This window comes from Rhinolophus hipposideros (genome assembly GCF_964194185.1).
Source record: "Rhinolophus hipposideros genome assembly, chromosome: 23".
In the NCBI taxonomy this organism is placed as follows: domain Eukaryota; kingdom Metazoa; phylum Chordata; class Mammalia; order Chiroptera; family Rhinolophidae; genus Rhinolophus; species Rhinolophus hipposideros.
Window position 1 is genome coordinate 36524256 of NC_138069.1, and position 20864 is coordinate 36545119.

Below are 20864 nucleotides of genomic sequence, written 5' to 3' on the forward strand. Positions count from 1 at the left end.
CTCGGAACTGGAGTGACTTCCTCCTCTGTGACCCTTGGCACCCAGTCTGTGCCCATGCAAACCACACGCCCTGCAGACTCTACGCCGTGTGTTGGATCTTCTCTCCCATGTCTCTGGGGAGCTCTGGAAGCCAGCCAGTTTTCCCACTTCATGGTCCAAAAATCCATTTGCCCCCCCCCCCACCCCCAACTCTACACCAGACTTGCCCAAACTCTGTAAATGCAGTAATCTTTTCCCCAGAGAGTGTGAAGGTCAGGAATAAAAAGAAAACACACCACAGAGCAGGGCTGAGCTTATGGTATTCACAAGAGCATCTGAGAGCTCTCCTGCAACTCATCCATTTATTTTAATGACATCAGAATATTACAGTCTGTTGAAAAAAAAATGCACATTATTTATCCCATACTAGGGAAGTGGCACTATAACATTGTTTTTAAAAACATCTTAATATTTTTCTTCTTAGAACCTATTGTGGAGTTAGAGAAATAAGCTTTGCCAAATGCTCAATTCCGTCTTTGCTGGTCCTGGCTAGCTGACATCTCTCAACTTTCCCCAAATGTGTCCTTTGGCATTGTTTAACCCAGAGCGGAAAACATGGATAAGTGCCGCCAAACCAGACAGTGCCCCAGCTTCCCAGCCATCTGAGTGCACTGGGAGATGGCTGTGGAGGAAGGCGCGGGATACTTTCCTGGCCACCTAGCAGGTGTTGGAAGGTCTATCTCAGGCTTCACGCCACCTGGGTGCCCACTGTGGAAGGAACTGTGGACTGGGTAGACTAGACACTGGGATCTATTCCTGCTTCTGGTGATTTGCTGGATGACCTTGGTCTGTGATTCTCAGTTTTGCCACTTACAAGGGCCCCCCTCAGTTGCTTCAGCTCTGAAATCTGGGACACTGAGTCTTTCAGGGGCAGGTCCATTTACACTACGGGCTCCTGCTCTCAGCAAAGGCAGTGGGTGACTGCTTGGCCTTAGGGTTCATCTGGTGATAGATTTGTGTGTGATGAAGGGCAAGGTTAGCTCAACCCCCATCTTAGGCATTCCTGGGTTCCCAAGGGTCATGCTGGGTGATTTTCTCCTCTTTCTCTGGCCCTGGGAGATCCGTTCCTTGCCCCTTTCCTTGTCTTCCTGTTTGCCATCTTTCTGAAGTGTTAGACTTGGGTTCTTTCCTCTGACATTAGGAAGGCAAAGCCGTCTTCTACAAAGGACTTTTGGGCATGTCAATAACAGCAACAACAACAGTAATAATAACAACAGCATCTTACATGTAAGGTTTTTAGTTTACACTTTACAAGAGCTTTTAAATACATCATCTCATCAGACATTTGAGGGTCCCTTTGTTGAGTCAGAAAAGGACCCTCCCTCCCCCTTTCCCTGAATCCTGTTCAGGGGGAAACCGAGCCCAGGCTCCCTTTTCTGAACATGTGCATGTTTCCCACACAAATACTGACCCATTAAACATGAAAATTACCTAACCGAACTCTTCCCACCCCGTGGGACGTTGTTTCTAGAATTTTGCTGCTCAAGTAAAAGAATTTTAATCTCCGTTTGTTGGAGAAACTTCATTTTAGGGAGCATTTTTTTAATGGTCTTGCATTTGGCCCTTCGTAAAGTCAGGGCTTCCAAAACTGAGGGAAGGCTCACAACCACCCACAAACCACACGAGGGGGAGGAACCTGGTCCTTTTGGCTGCCTTGGTGGACGGTGGCTGGGCTCGGGGTCAGGCCCAGGGGGTGAATGGCAGAGAGAGGGCTTGAATACTTTGAGGAGGCAGAGGGAAAGCTGCAGCCTGGCAAGTCCTTCCAGAAAGCCAGCGACCCTGGGTGGGGCTGTCAAGGTGGCAGGCTGAGTGGGCTGTGGGCCAGGTGGGCAGAGGCTATTGAGGAGTGCTGGTGGTGGAATAAGGCTCAGCTCCACCTGCCTGGGCGGGGTGGGTGGCGGAGCATGGGGGTGGGAGAGGTGTTGGGCAGCTCCCAGGACACCTCTTGCAGGGCAGGACTTCTGAGCTAACCCAGAGATTGTTGTGACCCAGCTGGAAATCAGCATTGTCAAGCCACAACAACCGGGAGTCCCCAAAGTCATTTTGTGTGGCAGAGCCCTGTCTCCTCTTCCAGGCCTTTCTCTACTTTGCCACCGGTTCTCTTTCTAAAGCAGAGCTTGTCTTGCTATTCCCCCACTCCACACCCTGCTGGGCTCATGACCTAGCCTGCCCCGCATGGCTCTTTGCGGTCGAATCCCTGCCTTCACGTTCACCCCCTTCTCTCTACAGTGTGCATGCCGCACTCCTGCCACCCCAGACCTGTGACTGCTCTCCAAACATATCACTAAGCCTTTTCATACTTTGCTGCTTTTTAATAGGCCATCCCCTGGAAAGTTCAACTTCTTTTCTCATCTCCTGGCAAACTCCTATTCATTCTTGAAGACCCAGGGTTGGAAATTCTGTACTGTGGTCAGCCACTTTCCTGGTTTATACTCCCATTAGTAAACTCATATAATAAAGCAACTGTCCTTTCCCACGATTGTTTCTGCCCTGGACGGTAGGATCCTTGAAGGTTAGGACATGTTTCCTTCCCACGAGGAATGAGTTCTGAAGTCAGATAATCTGGGCCCAAATCCTAGCTCAACAATTAGACATCTGCTCTTGTGTAAGTTCCGTAACTTCTCCATGCCTCAATTTACCCAACTGTAAAATAGGTTAGTACGGTCTTTACTACAGAGTTGTTCTGAGAATTAAGTGGAACAAAAATTAGAATGGTATCTGATGTATAACGTAGTAAATACTAAGTAAGTCTAGCTGTTAACATTTGAAACGAGGTTCAGGACGTACCTGGAACGTCATGTATATTGTGTGTTGTTAAGTAAATTGCTCCATCTTGTCCTTCCCTCCCTCCTTCTCTTTATTCCCCTCGTCCCCCCTTTCTCCCTCCCTATCTGCCACTTGCCTTATACTCCTCCACCTTCCTTTTTCTTTTCTTCCTCCCTCTGGATCCTTGGAGCCTTGGGGTAACCACTGGTCCTCACAATCACTGGGCTCCTCTGTGGACCCTCAGTGCTGGAAGGTCTCTTCCCTGCCACTGGGGGAAGGAGAGGTGGGCGACTGGAAACAGGGAGTTGGTGCGAGCAGCTGAGCCTGAGCGGGGAAAGGGCAGGTCCCCTTCAGGAGGGCTGGCAGTTCTTGAAGTGGAGTTAGGGCTGCCTTTGCTCACATTCCCTGATACATGTGACCCTTTGTCTAGAATCTTTCTGGCTACTAGGGAGGCAGAACAAGACAGACCGATAGCAGGAAAAATAGGGAAAAACATCCACTTTCATTTTTGGTGGGCTCCCCTGATGAATATAAACTGCCCGAATTTCCCATGTTTACACCATTCTGGAGACAGAATCTAGAGTTTGAGTCTGGGCACCAGGCCTGGCTCTTCCATTTAGTAGATGTGAGGCTTAAGGCAAGTTACAGAGGTGAAGAGAGGCCTCAGTTTCCTTATCTGTGAAACAGGGCTATGCTGTTTTTCCCTTCCCAGGGGCAGCAGTTACACAAATAAAATAAAGGGCAGTGCCAACATGCATTGGAAAATGGCCAGATGGGCAAGCGGTCTGTCATTATGACACTAGCCTGGAAGAACAGGTTAAGGCCTATCTGTCCCATAGCAAGAGCCTCCAAGAACTTTCCAGAATCAGACTTCTACCAGGGCTGTGGGTCGGCTTGGCTCCCGGCCTTCTCACCCCAGCAGCCCTGGCGTCACAGTCCAGCGTGACACTGGCCAGAGGAAGGAGAGTGGGTCAGAACCGTCAGAGGAAGGGCCAGTGGCTGGGGCCGAAGGACACAGCACGACCCCTCTTGCTTCCCCAGGAGAACTGTGGTGTCCGGGGCGGGGCAGGAAAAGAGCAGCTATTCTAAAACTCGGCAGCACAGCCTCCGATTAAGCCTGTGTGTGAGCGCAGATAGTTTTGTCATGGAACCCAGGGCCAGTTGGGAGGGAGAAGAAGGGCCTGCAGGTGTCTGTCCCTGCAGAGGTCTGGGATAGACAGAGGCAGCGGTTTTTTTGAGGTCACAGCACAGGCCAGCGCCCAGCAGCTTTTCCTGGAAAAACTGGGCATCCTGGACACCAACAACCAGGATTTAAAAACTTCTTAGGGAAGAAAAAAAAGTTACTAAAAATAAGAAGAAACAAAGAAAAGTTTTTCCTTCCCTCTCTTCCTCTTATTCCTTTTCCTGAGCTCATAAGCAGGCGTTGGTTTCTGCTGACATGATAGCGTTTCATAAACGTAAAGACTCTTTTCTTCCTCAGACTGGCTATCACTTCTTTATTCTTATCCTTTTAAAACATTTTTATTACTTTTTTTCTTAAAATTTTTAAAAGCTGTTTATAAAAACACGACAAATACACAAAACAAAAACTCAGTAAAAATAACTCACTATATGGTACATATACTCAGATGGTGTGATATATTTATATAATAAAAGATGAAAATAGTCACTTTCCATAATAAAAATAAGTTCTATTTTTTTGTTTATTTTACAATATACTTAATATTCTCTTCTTTTCCTCTCCAGCTTCCACCGCTTGACTCGGAATCCCGAGGGGGTCCCACGTGGCTGTCCCCTGCCACCACGCTGGAGTCCGAGAGGCCAGGCCGGCGGGCGGCTTAGGAGCAGGCGCGGCAGCCGCACTCGAAGTGTCTCTCCACCTCTTCCACGAACGAGGAGCCGTCTGTGCACTGGAAGACGTATTTCCGCCGCTTGCTGCGGGTGGGCTGGCAGCACTGGGGCCCGCAGCCCCCCCGGCATTCCATCACGGGCACTTTGGCGGCTGTGGCACAGGACGCATAACCTTTCTGGCGGCGGATCGCCTCCCGGACGACCTCGCCCAGGCACGGATTCTCTGCGGAGGGCAGCAGGGGAAAGTCAGGGCCACGGCGGCCAAGGTGCTGGTGCTGGTGGTGGTGGTGGTGGCCGCGGGGCAGGGTCCGGGGCAGGGCCTGGGAAGGCTGTTCTCATGACCACACGTACTTCTTCATTCTCTCAGCCATCCCTCTCCCCACTACTCATCTGCCCACCCCAGTCTTGCACATACTCACCCCCCCCAGTCAATCTCCCCCACTCATCCTCGCACCCACTCACGCACCCATCTACCCACCCAATACCTAGCTTCCCTCCATCCACATACCCACCTACCAGGCGTGGTCACTTCCTTCAAGGAACTTAAAAGACCTGACTTTATGTAGCAAATATGGGACCATGGGCTAAATCTTGTCGCCAAACTTTGTGCCTCAAATGCTTAAAAACCCAATTGTTAAAAAGCAAAACCAGCCTAGGATATCTCTTTCACCTAATAATTGGGATTTCTGGCTTCTCTGCAAACCAGGAGGTCTGGCAAAGCCGAGCCTGATTGCAAGCGTGGGTGACTGCAGGAGCCCCGGTCCCCACTGTCAGAAGCCTGTGTCCGAGGTGGAGAATCTCGACACGAATGATACGATGATGTGAATGGCTGTGTTTTCTTTTTCTTTAAGTAGGGCGCAGCTCACAGTGGCCCATGCAGGGATCCAAGCAGCAACCTTGGTGGTATCAGCACCACGCCCTAAGCGACCACCCGGATGACTATGTTCGTAATGCTAAACGGATGGATGCAATGAAGGACCCTGCTCATACTAGAGCACGCAGCAAAGGCGCCTGATGGGGCCAAGGTACGTTTCTGGGAAGTGACGCTGGGGTTAGATCCGAATGAGGAACAGGAGTCAGTGAGCCAGAGAGGGCGGGGATGGCTTTTCCACGAGTCTTAGAAATAACTGGGGGGACGGGAAGGGGACCTTCTGGTTGGACTCTGGCCCAGCTCTTATCTCCACCCTCCACTCTCCTCACTGCATTGGGAGAGCGTCTGGAGCATGGCTCCGGGGAGGAGAGGAGAGGAATGGACTCAGAGCCAGGACGTGCCACACGGCCTCCGACCACTCACTGGTCACCCCTGGGCCTCAGGGGGACTGTGGATGAGAAAGAGCTTCATGCATTTTAAAGCTTGATACAACTGTTGTACATTACGTATGAGATTGTTACAAGGTTCAGGAGGAGCCTATGTATATGGGCAGGGAATAGCCGTGTGTGTGGTTCTGGCAAACTGGAAATTATTTCAAAACACAGAATGAAAGTGTTTAAAATGACAATTTGGTTAAGGATAGTATTTCAACTAGGTATGAAATGCAAAGCATCCTTTAGTGATGGGCGTCCTGCCCGGGAACGTGGTGGCAGGAGGAAGACTTCCGGTTCCCGTGTACTTTTCGACTTAAAGGGTCCGGCGCCTGGGAGTCTGCATCTCCAGTGAGCTCACAGGGGAGCCGGCAGGGCTGGTTAGAGGGCGACACTGTCTGGGGCTCGTGTGCGGATTAGGTGTGAAGGGTCCCCAGGTAAGGGGGGCAGGGATCACACGGCCTCCGAGTGGCTCCCTGTACACCCACCTTGTTCGCAGTGCTCTCCACTAAAGCTGGGCTGACACAGGCAATAGGGCTCCCCTCGATCTGAGATGTGGCACTGCCCGTGGTGACACTTGAAGGCAGAGCAGGCGTTGGCAGAGTCATTCTTGTGGTCACACAAAGCCCCTCCGTAGCCCTCTGCACACTTGCACATGTATGAGGTGCCAGTTGCCACACATTTCCCGTGGTTGCAGCTGTTGGCAGAGAAGGGGTGTCAGTGCTTCTGGAGGCCTCCCCCGCAGGGGACCCAGAGCTGGGGGACCGTCTCCATCCCGTGGGCTGCCCTCCGCCAACCCAGTGGCCTAGCATCATCCAACGTCACTGCTCGGGAGAATCTAAGTGTTCTCCAAGCATTTTAACTGCTCTACCATCTTAATAATAACACAACTATTACCATCACCACGAGCAGCTGCCACTTGCGAATGCCAGGCAGTGCACAAAGTGCTTCGCACCATCCCCACCACCTACAAATGCTGTTCCCCACATCTCCCGTGCAGTGGAGGGACTGAGACGCCATTATAATTACCCTGCAGCATGGTCTCTCCTGGGATGACACAAAGAGCTCGGGTTCACTGCCGGCCAACTCGTAATAGTTACACACATACTCTGGAGAGCTACTCAGGAAACTCAAACCCTTCATAGCGTCCCCCGTCCCAGCGTGGTCAGCCCACCAAATTACCCGTCGTGGCTCTGCTGCTATCTGGCTGATTCAGATTCTTTAGGCTAAGATGCTGAGTCTCTCCCAACAAGGCCAGGCACATAGTAGGCCCTGTCGGAGGCACGACGAATGAGTCAGCCATGACCTGTGATTTGGCTGTGCGCAGTTACACACGGCTGGTGCAGGGGACAGGCACCCCTGCGAGGGGCTGGGAAGGGGGCTGAAGTCCCCCTTCTCCCACGTGTAGGATGAATGCCCCCAGGGCTGCTCAAAGGCCCGCCTTTTTCTAACCCACAGGAGGGGAAGTGCTTTGGCTGGAGATGCTATTTGCACGGGTCATCTCGTGGCCTTTCCAGCAGTCACACCTAATCAGGTCCTGTCGACAGTCCGAACAGCTTCCTCAGGTGGGGCGGGGGCCTGAGGGGGGAGCCCACTCTCGGGACACTGACCTGTGGCCGAGGCAGGGGTCCCGGGCCTCCTGGTCGCACAGCGGGCCAGTCCAGCCCGGGTGGCACTCGCACACCACGCTGTCCTTCTCCACCGAGCGGCACAGGCCGTGTTTGCACACGCTGCAGGACTTGCAGCCGGGCGACACGCCCAGGGCCTGCGGCGGGAGCGCTTTGAAGTCCTGCAGCTCGTTGTTGATGCGCACCTCGTGTATGCAGCCGTGGAAGCCGCCCAGCGGCCGGTCGGCGCCCTGACGCAAGGCCGAGAGCCCGGTGGAGGTGGGGATGCCTGTGGGAGGGGCGCCAGGGCGTGGTCTGAGGACCGGCCCCGCCCACCCAGCCCTCGGCCCACACCCACCCGCGGCGCCCCGAAGCTCCTTACAGGTCCGGGTTAAGCGTTCACAGCCCTGGGCCTCTGCCGTTCAAACCGAGGGAATGCGCCCAGACCTGGGACCTTGTGCACACAAGGTCACGTGCCTTTTGTCCTGCACTGTGATTCTTTTAAAAAAAACCTGGGAATTTGTTGTCATTATTTAAATATAGAAAATATCCCTTAAAATTCCGTATTTCAGGCTTCCCTAGAAAAAAAAGATCTGGCCGCCCACAGCCACATGGCCACCCTGGCTGGAGCAGGGCCAGCACCTGTGTCCCTGTGGAGGAGTGGATGGTACAGCACATCCCTGCTGTCCCTACCCGGCCTCTGCTGGTGTCACATGCAACAGGAGAGCACAGCAAGCAGGATAGAGTTTGGGGTGGCAGCTTCGATCAGTGGAACTTTGGGGGGCTTCAGTGGGAGAGAAGCTGTGCTTCTTCTGGGACCGCTCCGGACCAAGGGCAGGTTCCTCAGCTATTCCAGCCCTCCAGAGGAGGCTCCTTGGGCGGAGGGAGTCTTGACTCTCCATGTGGAACAAGCAGCTCTGGTTCACATAACCCCCTGAGAATTACCAGCCCAGGGCTGCATTTCAGGCCAGGCTCTAGCAGACTGGGGGCTACTTCTCTTTCTGGCCATTGTAAGACCTAAATCTCAGTCTTCTAAATGCACCAACTGAGCCTCCCAGTATCTGAGCAGGTGGCAGAGCACAGGGAATATGATCCGAAGCCCGCTGATGGAAGGGCCTGGACGCTGCCTCCACCTCCTCCCTCCCCCCACCATCCTCCCTGAACCACTGGTAGTCCTCAGAAGGAGCCCTGCCCTCTCTCCTTCCCATGCCCTGGCTAACTATTCAGCCTTTAGTGATCAGCTTGGCTGCCACTTCCTCCAGAAAGCCTTCCCTGATTGGCTTTGCTAATGGTGCCTAGATGAGAACAGTGGAGCCCCAGCCAGGGGGGTCTGGGTGCAGGTGTCCAAGTGTAGAGGGCAGGTGTGATGTCAGGGGAGAGGGGCTTTACCTCCAAGGTAGAGGGGGCTGTTGATGCCCACTGCTGGCTGCTTCTGGAGTTTTCCCAGGCTCTTGGGGGCTCCTTTATCCACCACCAGGTTCAGGGTCTGGTTTAGCATCACCAGCTCCACGCTGTGAAACTGCCCATCATTCACTGTCTCCACGCTGGGCAGGAGAGAAGGGGAGAGCCAAAGGGATTGCTTTGTGCTTTCCATAGCTGGGCTCTGGGCCGTGCACTTGATTCATATTACTTGCGTTTCATTTCATTTGCAAATATAATAACTTCAAACTTACATAAGTTGTAAAAATATAAACAGTACAGAGAACACCTATTAGAGCTATAGATTCTCCTATTAGCCCATTGCTTCATCACTGACTCTATCTATCTGTCTATCTATCTATCTATCTATCTATCTATCTATCTATCTATCTATTTGTATCATCTATCTTCACACATGCATGTATATACATACACATCTGCACATACATACATAGCTTTCTGAACTCTTTAAAGGTAAGGTACAAAAACATAGTGGCCCTTTTCCCTAGATGCTGCAGTGTGACTCCCCTAAGATGGGGATTGTCTTACCTAAGCACAGTGGTTCTCAACTTCCGTGACTGTAACACTGACACCATACTCGGATCTAATCAATCTGTATTCTCATTTTCCAGTGGGCCCAATGATGTCTTTTATAACAGTTCCCCCTTCCAATACAAGCTCCAGTCTAGGGAATTGCATTTGGTTTTCATTTGTGCATTCTTTTCTAGCATTCCATAGAGTTGAGCCAATTCTATCCTTAGACACAATGTTTGATCTACTGCACATCACTGCGGCCACTATTTAGTTCACATAAAATAAGACCGGGTCTTATATTACTGTTTGCTCCAAAAGGTGCATTAGAGCTGATTGTCCGGTTAGGTCTTATTTTCGGGGAAACGTGGTAAAAGGACATCGTCCTAGGTGCTAGGAATCAGTGTCAAACAGGACAGTCAGGGTACCATCACTCACTCACAAAGCTCATATTTCCTTAGCCTTTCTTCTAAATCGAACATCCAACTTATCAATGTAAGGTCTGGTCTAGAGACAGGGTAGTGGCGGTGTGGGGTGGTGGCTAAGAGTCCACTGGGGGATCCAGCTTTGTGATGGGTCATAGGGCGTCATGTCCCTGTGGGGATGCGGAGAGCTTCTGAAGTTCCAAAGCTCTTCCGGCACCAGATTCAGAGCCTGTGTGTTTCAGCAGTTCTGTTTACTCCTGCAAGAATCCGCCCTGATGGGTATAGAGGAAAATACCTTAACATAACAAAGGCCATCTATGACAAGCCCTCAGCTAATCTCATAATTAATGGTGAAAAACTGAAACCCTTTGCTCTACGTTCAGGAACATGACAAGACTGTCCACTGTCACCTCTGCTTTTCAACATAGTGTTGGAAGTCCTTGCCAGAGCTATCAGGAAAGAGAAAGAAATTAAAGGCATCCAAATTGGGAATGAAGAAGTTAAATTGTCACTCTTTGCAGATGACATGATGCTGTGTATCGAAAACCTAAACACTCCACCAAAAAGCTATTAGAAACAATCAATGAATACAGTAAATTGCCGGCTACAAAATCAACGTACAAAAGTTCATTGCTTTCCTATATACTAACAATGAAATCTCAGAAAAAGAAATACAAACAACAATTCCTTTTGCAATTGCAGCAAAAAGAATAAAATACCTAGGAATAAACTTAACCAAGGATGTGAAAGATTTATATGCTGAAAACTATAAGACATTTTTAAAAGAAATTGAAGAAGACACAAAGAAATGGAAAGACATTCTGTACTGATGGATTGGATGAATCAACATAGTTAAAATGGCCATATTACCCAAAGCAATATACAGATTCAATGCAACCCATCAAAATCCCAATGGCATTTTTTAAAGAAATAGAACAAAAAATCATCAGATTTGTTTGGAACCACAAAAGACACCGAATAGCCAAAGCAATCTTAAGAAAAAAGAACAATACTGGAGGTATCACACTCCCCAACTTTAGCTTGTACTACAGGGCTACAATAATCAAAACAGCATGGAATTGGCAGAAAAACAGACACATAGACCAATGGAATAGAATTGAGAACCCAGAAATAAAACCACATAAATATGGACAGATAATTTTTGACAAAGGAGCTAAAAACATACAATGGAGGAAAGACAGCCTCTTCAATAAATGGTGCTAGGAGAATTGGATAGCCACGTGCAAAAGAATGAAACTGGACTGCTATCTGTCACCACGTACCAAAATTAATTAAAAATGGATCGAAGACCTAAGCATAAGACCTGAAAGAATAAACTGCATAGAAGAAAACATAGATACTAAACTTATGGACCCTGGGTTCAAAGAGAATTTTGTGAATTTGACTCCAAAGGGAAGTAAAAGCTAAAATAAATGAATGGGACTATATCAAACTTAAAAGCTTCTGCACAGCAAAAGAAACCATCGACAGAATAAAGAGGCAACCAACTGAATGGGAGAAGATTTTTGCAAACAGTACCTCCGATAAGGGGCCAATATCCAAAATATACAAGGAACTAATGCAACTCAACAACAAAAAAACAAACAACCCAATTGAAAAATGGGCAGACCACCTGAAGAGACATTTCTCCAAAGAAGACATACAAATGGCAAATAGACATATGAAAAAATGCTCAACATCTCTAATCATCAGAGAAATGCAAATAAAAACCACAATGAGATATCACCTCACCCCAGTCAGAATGGCTATCGTCAACAAGACAAATAGTAACAAGTGTTGGAGAGGCTGTGGAGAAAAAGGAACCCTCATACACTGTTGGTGGGAATGCAGACTGGTGCAGCCGCTATGAAAGGCAGTGTGGAAGTTCCTCAAAAAATTACAAATAGAATTACCGTATGACCCAGCAATCCCTCTCCTGGGTACCTACCCCAAAAAATCTGAAAACATTTATCCATAAAGACACGTGTGCTCCAATGTTCATTGCAGCTTTATTTACGGTAGCCAAGACATGGAAACAACCAAAATGTCCTTCGATAGATGAATGGATAAAGAAGTTGTGGTATATATACACAATGGAATACTATTCGGCATTAAGGAAAGATGATATAGGAACATTTGTGATAACATAGATGGATCTTGAGAGTATGATGCTAAGTGAAATAAGTCAGACAGAAAAAGCAGAGAACCCTATGATTTCACTGATACGTGGTATATAAACCAAAAACAACAAGAGAACAAGACAAACAAATGAGAAACAAAAACTCATAGACACAGACAATAGTTCAGCGGTTATCAGAGGGTAAGGGGGAGATGGGGGAAGAGGGAGATGAGGGTAAGGGGGATCAAATATATGGTGACGGAAGGAGAACTGACTCTGGGTGGTGAACACACAATGGGATTTATAGATGATGTAATACAGAATTGTACACCTGAAATCTATGTAACTTTACTAACAATTGTCACCCCAATAAACTTTAATTAAAAAAAAAGAAAAAAATGGGGGAAAAATACCCTGAGGAAAACAACCTGTTAACGCTAAAAGAAATGATCCTACTGTGGTTCCAGGCCCAGTAACTAGTTTGCTGGGGAGATACTCAGGGATTTCAGGGGAGAGAGGGGACTCTGAGAGTCTCCGTCCTTACCCCCTGGGCCGGAGGAGCCCGCACATCTGGATGCTTAGCTGTGACCACCAGGTGGCGACAGAGCATCACAGGAACAAAAGTGTTCCTGGGATTTCTGAGAGGCAGCCTGAGACCTCAGTGGGCATCGCAGAAACCCCCACTCCTGGACCAGGACAGCAGGGCCCTGCTCTCTCAGCCTCCCCCTTTGTGCCCAGCACGTGGCAGGGCGGGTTTGGGTGGGAGCCTGGGTTTGAATCCTAGCTCTGCCTACTCACTGGCTTGTGTGCCTTTGGGCCAAAGATCTCATCTGAGCATCAGGGTTCTCGAGCATAAAGTAGGAGTGATGATGCTTGTCTGGGCCTGTGGTGAGGATCAAATGAGACAAAAACCTTGGCAAAGGGTGGGACTGCGGTAATTAAGACTCAGGGAGAATGCACTGCAAGCCAAATAGGGCTATCTCGTGGTGTTTTAACGTGGCCGACATGTAACACTGAGGTATTTCACATAGAAACCCTGAATGTCTAGCTTCTCTTGAGAACCCGCATTCCCACATGGCAGCATGTGCAGGAGCTGAGGTCAGCTGTCCCTTTGGACGAGGCCTGTACCCTCTAGGCCACCACAGTCCCCACCACTCCCTACTGGACCCCAGCCCACTTCCTTACGTCTGTCATCTTAGACTGTGGGCCTTGCGTGTAGGAAATCATGCCTAAGCCCCTCTGACAAGTCTGAGGCCTGGTATCAGTGCAGACTTTCCCCATCCTGGGGCAGGAAGGGGTTGGGGTGGCTTTTCTGTGTACTTGCCCTGGAGCCTGGAATAGAACCTGAAGGTATCCTCCTTGCCACCTGTGACTACAGCCAGGCACCTGTGTGAAGGAAGCCATGAAATCTGGCTGCTCTGGGCCGACTGCTCATTTTCACTCTGGGGCCGGTCATCGGGGCCTCAGTGAGCGGAAGTCTGCAGGCTGCCAACTCCCCTGATAGGTCAGCTTTAGTTGGCGCCCTGAGACTGGCTCTGGCTGAGGAGGCCTTCCTGGGTGGCCAGAGGTCACCACAGTGACTGTGGCTGGGATGGCTTCCTTACCCTGTCAGTGGCTGGTCAGCCTGGCCTGTGCCCTCCACAAACCCCAACCCCTCCCAGCCCTGCAGGAAGCCCAGCTCCTTCTCTGCAAACTGACGGGGTCTCCCCCTGCCCAGGGCCTGTGCCAGCCATAGGTCAAACCTCAGCTTAAACATTCCCTCCTCTTCCAGACCGCCCTCTCTGATACACCCAGCAGGAATGTCCCCACAGCATGCACTGGTGTCTCGCTGAGACCTGTCTTATTTTGTCCGTGGGATGGTTGCTTATTTATATGCCCGTCTTGTTCCCTGGACAGTTTTAACTCTGTGGCCCCTACACCTTGCCCAGGACCTGGCCCACAAAACATACCTGAGCGATGTTTACCGAATCAGTGAAAAAGGGCACTACGGGTCCCAAACGAGGGCTGCCTCAGGAAAGAGTATCTGAAGCAAAACCATTTCTAACATGGTTTAATACTGGGCACTTGAGGAGTGTAAGCTAGCGGGCACTAAAGGCTTGGCCTGGGGCTCTAGGCACGGGCATCCTTCCCTGGGTTCCTCCCACGTGTAGGAGAAAGAGTGCTGGGTCTCCCCAAGGCCCCTGCTAAGCCTAACCTGACTCCCTGACACAAGGGCTGGAGGAGGCCAAATTCTCCCGGTTCCCATTTCATTCCTGTCGTCCTGATTTAGGCAACAGCAGAGGGTTCCAATGTCCTACGGGCAACATCACCCCTTCACCACCCCATGCAGAGCTCACTTGAGTGTGGGGAGGGCGGAGTTCTGCTGGGGGAGGTCCCCGAGCTCCGGACAGAGCCCAGTGGCTCCGGAAGCCTGGACGCCACCTTCTGTCCTTGACATGCCCATGTGCAGGCTCAATTTGCCAAGTGCTTTCTCAAACCAAAACCGTCAACAACAGCCCAGAGGTATATCTGATACTCTCCACGGTGCACAGGGGAGGAAACTGAGGCAAGAGGTTGAATACCGTGTTCAAGCCCAGATGTGGCTGACACCACAGGCCTGCCCTGGGTTCTCTGTCCCTTCCACTTGGCACATGACCAGCAGTTCCAGGAACCATGTTCGGAAGCCCTGACTTCAGGAAACTCTGAGACCACGGGATGTACTCCTTCTGGTGTTTATTGTACTCAGCTGTCCTAACTGGCTGGTCCTCCCGCACCCACCGCCCACCTTGGACCTTCAGCTCGGTCCTTTAGGCTTATCACTGCTGCTCTCCCTGCTCACACAAATTCTTCCCTTTCTTTAAGACCCTCTGCAAGTGGCTCCTTCCCCGGGAAGGTTCCCTTGTGAGCCAGCACTTCCCAGACTCCTGCGTCACCACCACCTGGGGGCTCCTTAACACACAGATGGCCCTGCTGACCCCAGAGCTTCCGTCAGCCAGCCTGGCGGTTGGGTCTGAAGGGCGTTTCTAACAAGTTCCCGGGGCCACTGCTCTGGGACCACACTTCGAGAACCACTGGTTTAACCAACGGTTTTCAACAGGGTTTGTTGGGGGTGTATTGGGGGTCATCGGGGAAGTCTGTGGAGGGGAGCTCTGCACCCTCCAGCAAGGTCTTGCTTCTGTGTAAGCGTTCTTGAGTTCGATATAAGTTTCAGTTGGAGAAAGGATTTAGTTATTGGGGAAAAAAGTCTGACAATGGCTGCTTTTGCCCCAATCTTTATCAAATGGACTCTGGCTTCAGAAGGGAAGGCCAGCGTCTGAATGCGGGTCTCAAAATGTGGGTCCTCCCACCAGCTGTTTTACCTGATTTTGGGTGTAACAGACTGACACCTCTCCTAACAGTCATCTTTGTAACTATTACAAAAATATGGATAAGTACAAGAATTTTTAACTTTAGTAATTCAGGATTACTTTTGCTGAAAAGTAGACCACAAGTCTAACATATCTAACGAGCAGATCTGTGATTGCACAGATGCCATTACTTAAGATGAAGCTAAATTTAAGAAGTGAGCAGATTTCAAGTCGATGTGAGGTAGCGTGGTAAGGAACAGCACAGCCGACAAACCGACACTGTAGAACTCAGGGTGACTGTTGGAAGGACCGAAGTTCAGGAACAACTGTCCTTCAGAACAGTTTGAAAATCACTTTAGGAACAGTTCTACCTCCCTCAGAGCCATGGAATGTCTTCCCCTTGAACTGCATGCTAATCTCCCTGTTTTCTTTCTTAAACTAATAAAAGATTAGGATGACATTTTGAAAAGGGCATCTCATTAAGCAGCCTTGTCCCCATTGGAGCTCAGGGGCTCCTGCAGTAATAGCCAGCTGGCCATTTATCTTATGGTACCGAGGTGTCACCTCCCCCGGGTCTGCCTTCCTCTCCTGCCTCTTCCTCCCACACCACCTTTCTCCCTCCCACCTGCCACACCCAGAAAGGAACAGTGTAGATGCTGAGGGCTCGGGAGAAGAGGCATCAGTTACCCAGCAGGGCTGGAAGCAGGTGTCAGACATGGCGACCATGCATTGGAGGGACCGCGGCTCTTACCTGTACACCGTGGTTGGCGGGGAACTCAGGCTGTCGTAGACAAGCCTCACGTGGCCTTGGTACAGCTCCAGTGCCAGGGGGTCGTTGTCCCCTTTGTAGAGAAGGATGCCGTTGTCCTTATCAGTGGCCACCTGGAGAGAGGCACGTGCGTTAGGGCTCCCCTGAGGCCGAACCTCTTCACCTGATCTCAGAGCCTCTTCAGGTGGCATCTTCTGAATGACCCCGGAATCCATGTCCCGATGTCCCCCTCCATCTAGACTGCGAATTCCCAGGAGTAAAGCCTGTACTTACACATACTCTGGCAAATGCTGACGGGGTCATTCAACTCAACAGACATTTATTGAGCACCCATCACGTTATGTTTCCCATCTGCCTGTCGGGAGCCCTGAGCTCTAACCTGGCCTCTTCCGCTGACAGGCAGCGTGATCCCACCCAAGTTCCTGCCCCTCTCGGGGGCTCAGTCTCTCTGTACAAAGTGTAATAATAATTATAAAAAAAATGCTGACAATTACCATTGAGTTCAGTGTTTACTACGAACTGGGCACTTTGCTAAGAGTCCTCTGGGGAACTGTTAAAAACCCCTGTGTCTGGGCTTCACCCCAAACCAATTACCCATGAGTCTCTCTCTGGGGGGCGGGGCCCAGGCAAAGACAATTTGAGAAGTTCTCCGGGTGATTCTAACGTACGGCCAAGGCCGAGAACCACTGCTTTCCGAAGTTGCTGCCCAGACGGTACCCGTTTGCCGGGCGTCCGGCTGCAGGGCTGGGTCCGCTGACTAGTCTGCCGCCACCTGGCACAGGTACAGCCTGAAGGAGTGGGCTGTGGAGCAGGTCGTCTGATAGGATGGAGTGTCTGGGCACTGGGTGCTGCTCTGGCTAGTTGGGACCCAGGGTGGGTGGGACGAAGGGAGGAAGGCAGGAGGGCGATGAGGACCCAGGAGGGGGTGACGGCAGCCAGAGCTTCCTTCTTGGTGGTGCCCAGGTCAGCCCTGCTCTCAGAGGCCTGCCCACTGGACTGTAGGCCCCACGAGGCAAATGAGGCAGCTTGTACTTCTTGCACATTTCTGTAGCCCCAGCGCCTAGAACGGTGCCTGGCATGGACAGCACCTAACAGGTCTTTGTTGAATGAGTATTTGCTCCGTAAGCTTAAGGCTGGGCTAGCATGGCCATAACAAAAAGGGGGGCAGGGCCCCGTTAGCACCACGTGGCGGAAATTACTAATCGGCCTACACCCTCTACCTGTATCTCCGGGGATCCCCCTCCCCAGCAAGCCCCTTTCTCTATCATACAGAACAGCATTTACTTCTCTCAGAAATGCAGTTTGGAATAAATGTGCTGAGGTCCACAGATGAGGAACCCGGAAGAAGTTAGTTGGAAAGCTTTGGGTTCATAGTAAATGGTTTTCCATTCCCTGCTTGTGTGCGCCTCTGGCCCTTTGCACACGCTCCTCTCAGTCTCTTCATTCTGCCCTGTCAGCCCCTCACCCTCTGACCCCTTTCCAGGAAAACTCCCATCCTCCTTCAGCTCCCAGCTTGGTTATCATTGCCTCTGGGGAGCCTTCCCTGATTCTTCCCAGCAGCGAGATCACTGCTCTGCCTCTGTGCTTCCATAACACCCCGGGCCGTCATCGTCCCTTTCCTTGTCGTCCTGCTCTAGGCACTGGGCTTGGCCTGCCTCGTCCACGATTGAATTCTCGTTGTCCAGCACAGCTGAATGAATATTTCCTATAGACATGAATGAATGAGGCTGAAAGTGGGGGCTACTGGTCGCCGTGAGAGCTGGTCAGGGGTTGTCTACAGAACCCTCTGGACACAGCCGGCCCAGATCCCAAAAGCTGCGGGGCAGGGGCAGGACCGCCCTGATCTGGGGTGCCCCTGCTGTTTTCAGAACAGTCAGAGCTTGGGGAGTGTGGGATGCGTCTGAAGGCTGGGTGGGCTCGTGCCTACCTGTAGGGAGATGTTGGCCTGGGGCCGGGCCTTGGCAGAGGCCAGTTCCACGTAGGAGTCCTTGCCCACAAAGTTCACAGTGATGAGCTTCTCACACCGCGGGCCGGCGAAGCCCGGGGGGCAGCGGCAGGTGGGCTCCTGCTGCACCACGATGCACTGGGCCCCGTTCTGGCACTCGTACTGGTCACAGGGGCTGGTCTGCAGCAGGACCATGGGAGGGGGGTGCTCGCAGAAGAGCCCGCTGGAAGGGGGTAGAGCAGAATGAGGGGAGAGGAGACCATCAGTTATTTTGGCCAGAGAGCCCCTGGCAGACAGGTGGGAGCAAGATGGGAGCCGGGACGAGGTCCAGGGTCTATTTCCAGCCCTGTTTCTAACTGGGGCAAGTCTTCCTTCTCCAAGCCCCAGCTCCCTGAGTTTTAAAATATTCGGATTGGATTAGAGCTCAGGTCCACAAATTTCAGTGTGATTAAGAATCACCTAGGATAAACTTGTTAAAAGTGCAGATTCTCATGCTTTCACAGGTGAATGGACAAATAAAATATGGCCTATACACAAAATGGATGATTACTGAGCCTCCAAAAGGGAGGGAATCTTGTCACACGCTACCGGCTGAAACTTGAGGACATTATGCTCAGAGAAATGAGCCAGTCACAGCAAGACAGATGCAATATGATTTCACTTATATGAGGTCCCTAGAGTGGTCACGTTTGTCGGGACAGTAAGTAGAATGGTGGTTGTCAGGGGCTGGGGGGGAGCAGAGAACAGGGTGCCAAAATTTAATGGGTACAGAGTTTCAGTTTTGCAAGATAAAAAAAAAAAGCTCTGGAGCGTGTACAGCAGCGTGAATGTACTTCATGTCACTGAACTGTACACTTAAAAATAACTAAGATGGTACGGTGTCTGTATATTTTGCCACAATTTAAAACTGTTATAAACAGTGCGGATTCCCAGCCCCTTTGCCTCACCTCCGAGTCCTAATTTAGCAGCTGTCGGGTGGGCTCACAGGCTTCTGAGCTCACAGGGCTCAGCCAGGCTTCGGAAGCACTGGCCTTGAGCACTCGGGTTTCTTCCAGGCTCTCCCTCCCAGCCTGCGACCAAGGCTCATTTGCATGGCTGGGTTACCATGGCTGGGTGTATGCCACCCAGTGGGTACTGATACAGGCAGCACTGTCGCCGGTCGGACCCCCCTTACATGCGGTCCCTGCCTTCCCTCAGTCATCCCCGTGCCCTTTCCTTCCCATCAGTGTGGGAGCTAGCGCTGGAACCCAGGCCCCTCCTTCCACTGACACCACAGACAGCTCCTGACCACCTGGCCAGTGCCTCCCATCTCCCCTTTCTCTCCTGGCATCACTGAGTCCAGTGACCCACCCCAAACCCTTCCATTCGCCTCCATTTTTCTGCCACAGGGCACCATATTATTTTTGTTCTGTAACCAAGAAAGAAGATCGCTGCCAGCGTGGCCATGTGGTTTCCCCCACCCACCTCCTGCAAGCTGGGCTCCAGGGGGGTGGCACGTCCCATTCCATGGAATCGGTGCCCAAGCGTGACATGATGGGAGCTGGCCCTCAAGTCCAGCTGGACCTCACCTTCCATGAGGAAGTGACCTGGGCAGCTCTCCTCTCCGTCTACAATTCGGAGTTAACAACACCTGCTCTGGGACTTAGGAGAGCTGAGGAAGGTGTGGGAGGGAATAAAAGTGACTCAGGGATGCAGGGCTGGGGCTGTGTGGCCCTCCGGTCGCCAGCCCATCGGCCCTGGCGTCTGGCCCAGATGGCACCTTGCTGAGGACCCTGCCACGTACCTGAAGCCCTGGGGGCAGACGCATGTGTAGCCATTGACCGCGTCCAGGCACTGGGCCCCATGGCGGCACCTGTGGGCCACGCAGTCATCACTGTCCACCTCACACAGCTTCCCACTGTAGCCAGGGACACACTCGCACCTGGAACACAGCAAAGCCGGGCTGCTCCAGGCCCGTCCAGGTGGCTGCTCCTCCCTCCTCTGCACCCAATAGCTCCCCCTCTACTGCCACAGGCTCCGAAAGCCTGTTCCCACAGTCACTGTCACTGGCTGTCCCCAGCCTCTGGTCCCTGCAAGTCCACTTTGCCTGCTTCCAGTGGGGCACCTTGTTTTCAGGAGCCAGGCTGAGGCACACAGGCCGGGACTCACTCAGGTTTGGGCTGGACCCACCACTTTCTAGAGAGCTAACAGCGCTCAGTCCTCGCTTGGTGCTGGGACTGTGCTAAGCACCCTCCTGAATGCCTCACAGAGGCCTCCCAGCATCCCGCAAGGGGTTCCTCCATGACGAGGGGGGACCAGGCTCCGAGAGAGTGGATGTTACGTACGTCCCCACAGTGCAGTGACGCCTCGTTTACACTGACTGTGGGACCCTGCTCTCAGTGTGTCAGCCACTCCTTATCTCTGCGCTTCACCTTCTTCCTCTTTAAATGTGACTGACAATGAATAATTTCACTTCTTAAGGTTGTTTTAAAAACTAAGTGAGGCACATTGCAGCGCATGAGGTGACACTGAGCACGTGATACGTAGACGGTGATGGCGATCATGGTGAAGAGGACGCTGTTCATATTCCCTTTGATGTTATCTTATCCTTTGCTCATTTTCCCCAGAGATTCGGGCTGGGATAAGAACTGTGAGCCCCCTGTCTTTAACAAACACCTCATGCTCCCAGGTGACAGCATGGGAGCTACTGCCCCAGCCCAGGGCCCTGCAATGTGTCACCAGGGCCACCTTGTCCTGTGGGCCCAGGTTAACAATGTCAGAGAAAG

General features: G+C 51.4%; 1 protein-coding gene across 1 annotated transcript in view; it reads right to left on the reverse strand.

The window, feature by feature from the left end:
• Positions 1 to 289: 289 nt before the first annotated feature.
• The window catches only part of SLIT3 (slit guidance ligand 3), a 561455-nt gene continuing 540880 nt past the window's right edge, over positions 290 to 20864 (reverse strand). Inside the window, exons 30-36 of the mRNA XM_081035897.1 lie at positions 19883 to 20020; positions 18082 to 18322; positions 16137 to 16267; positions 8955 to 9109; positions 7569 to 7854; positions 6447 to 6655; positions 290 to 4879 (exon numbers count right to left, since the gene is read on the reverse strand). Of these exons, the coding sequence (XP_080892023.1) occupies positions 4644 to 4879; positions 6447 to 6655; positions 7569 to 7854; positions 8955 to 9109; positions 16137 to 16267; positions 18082 to 18322; positions 19883 to 20020 (1396 nt within the window). The 3' untranslated portion in view covers positions 290 to 4643. The remainder of the gene's footprint in view (positions 4880 to 6446; positions 6656 to 7568; positions 7855 to 8954; positions 9110 to 16136; positions 16268 to 18081; positions 18323 to 19882; positions 20021 to 20864) is intronic.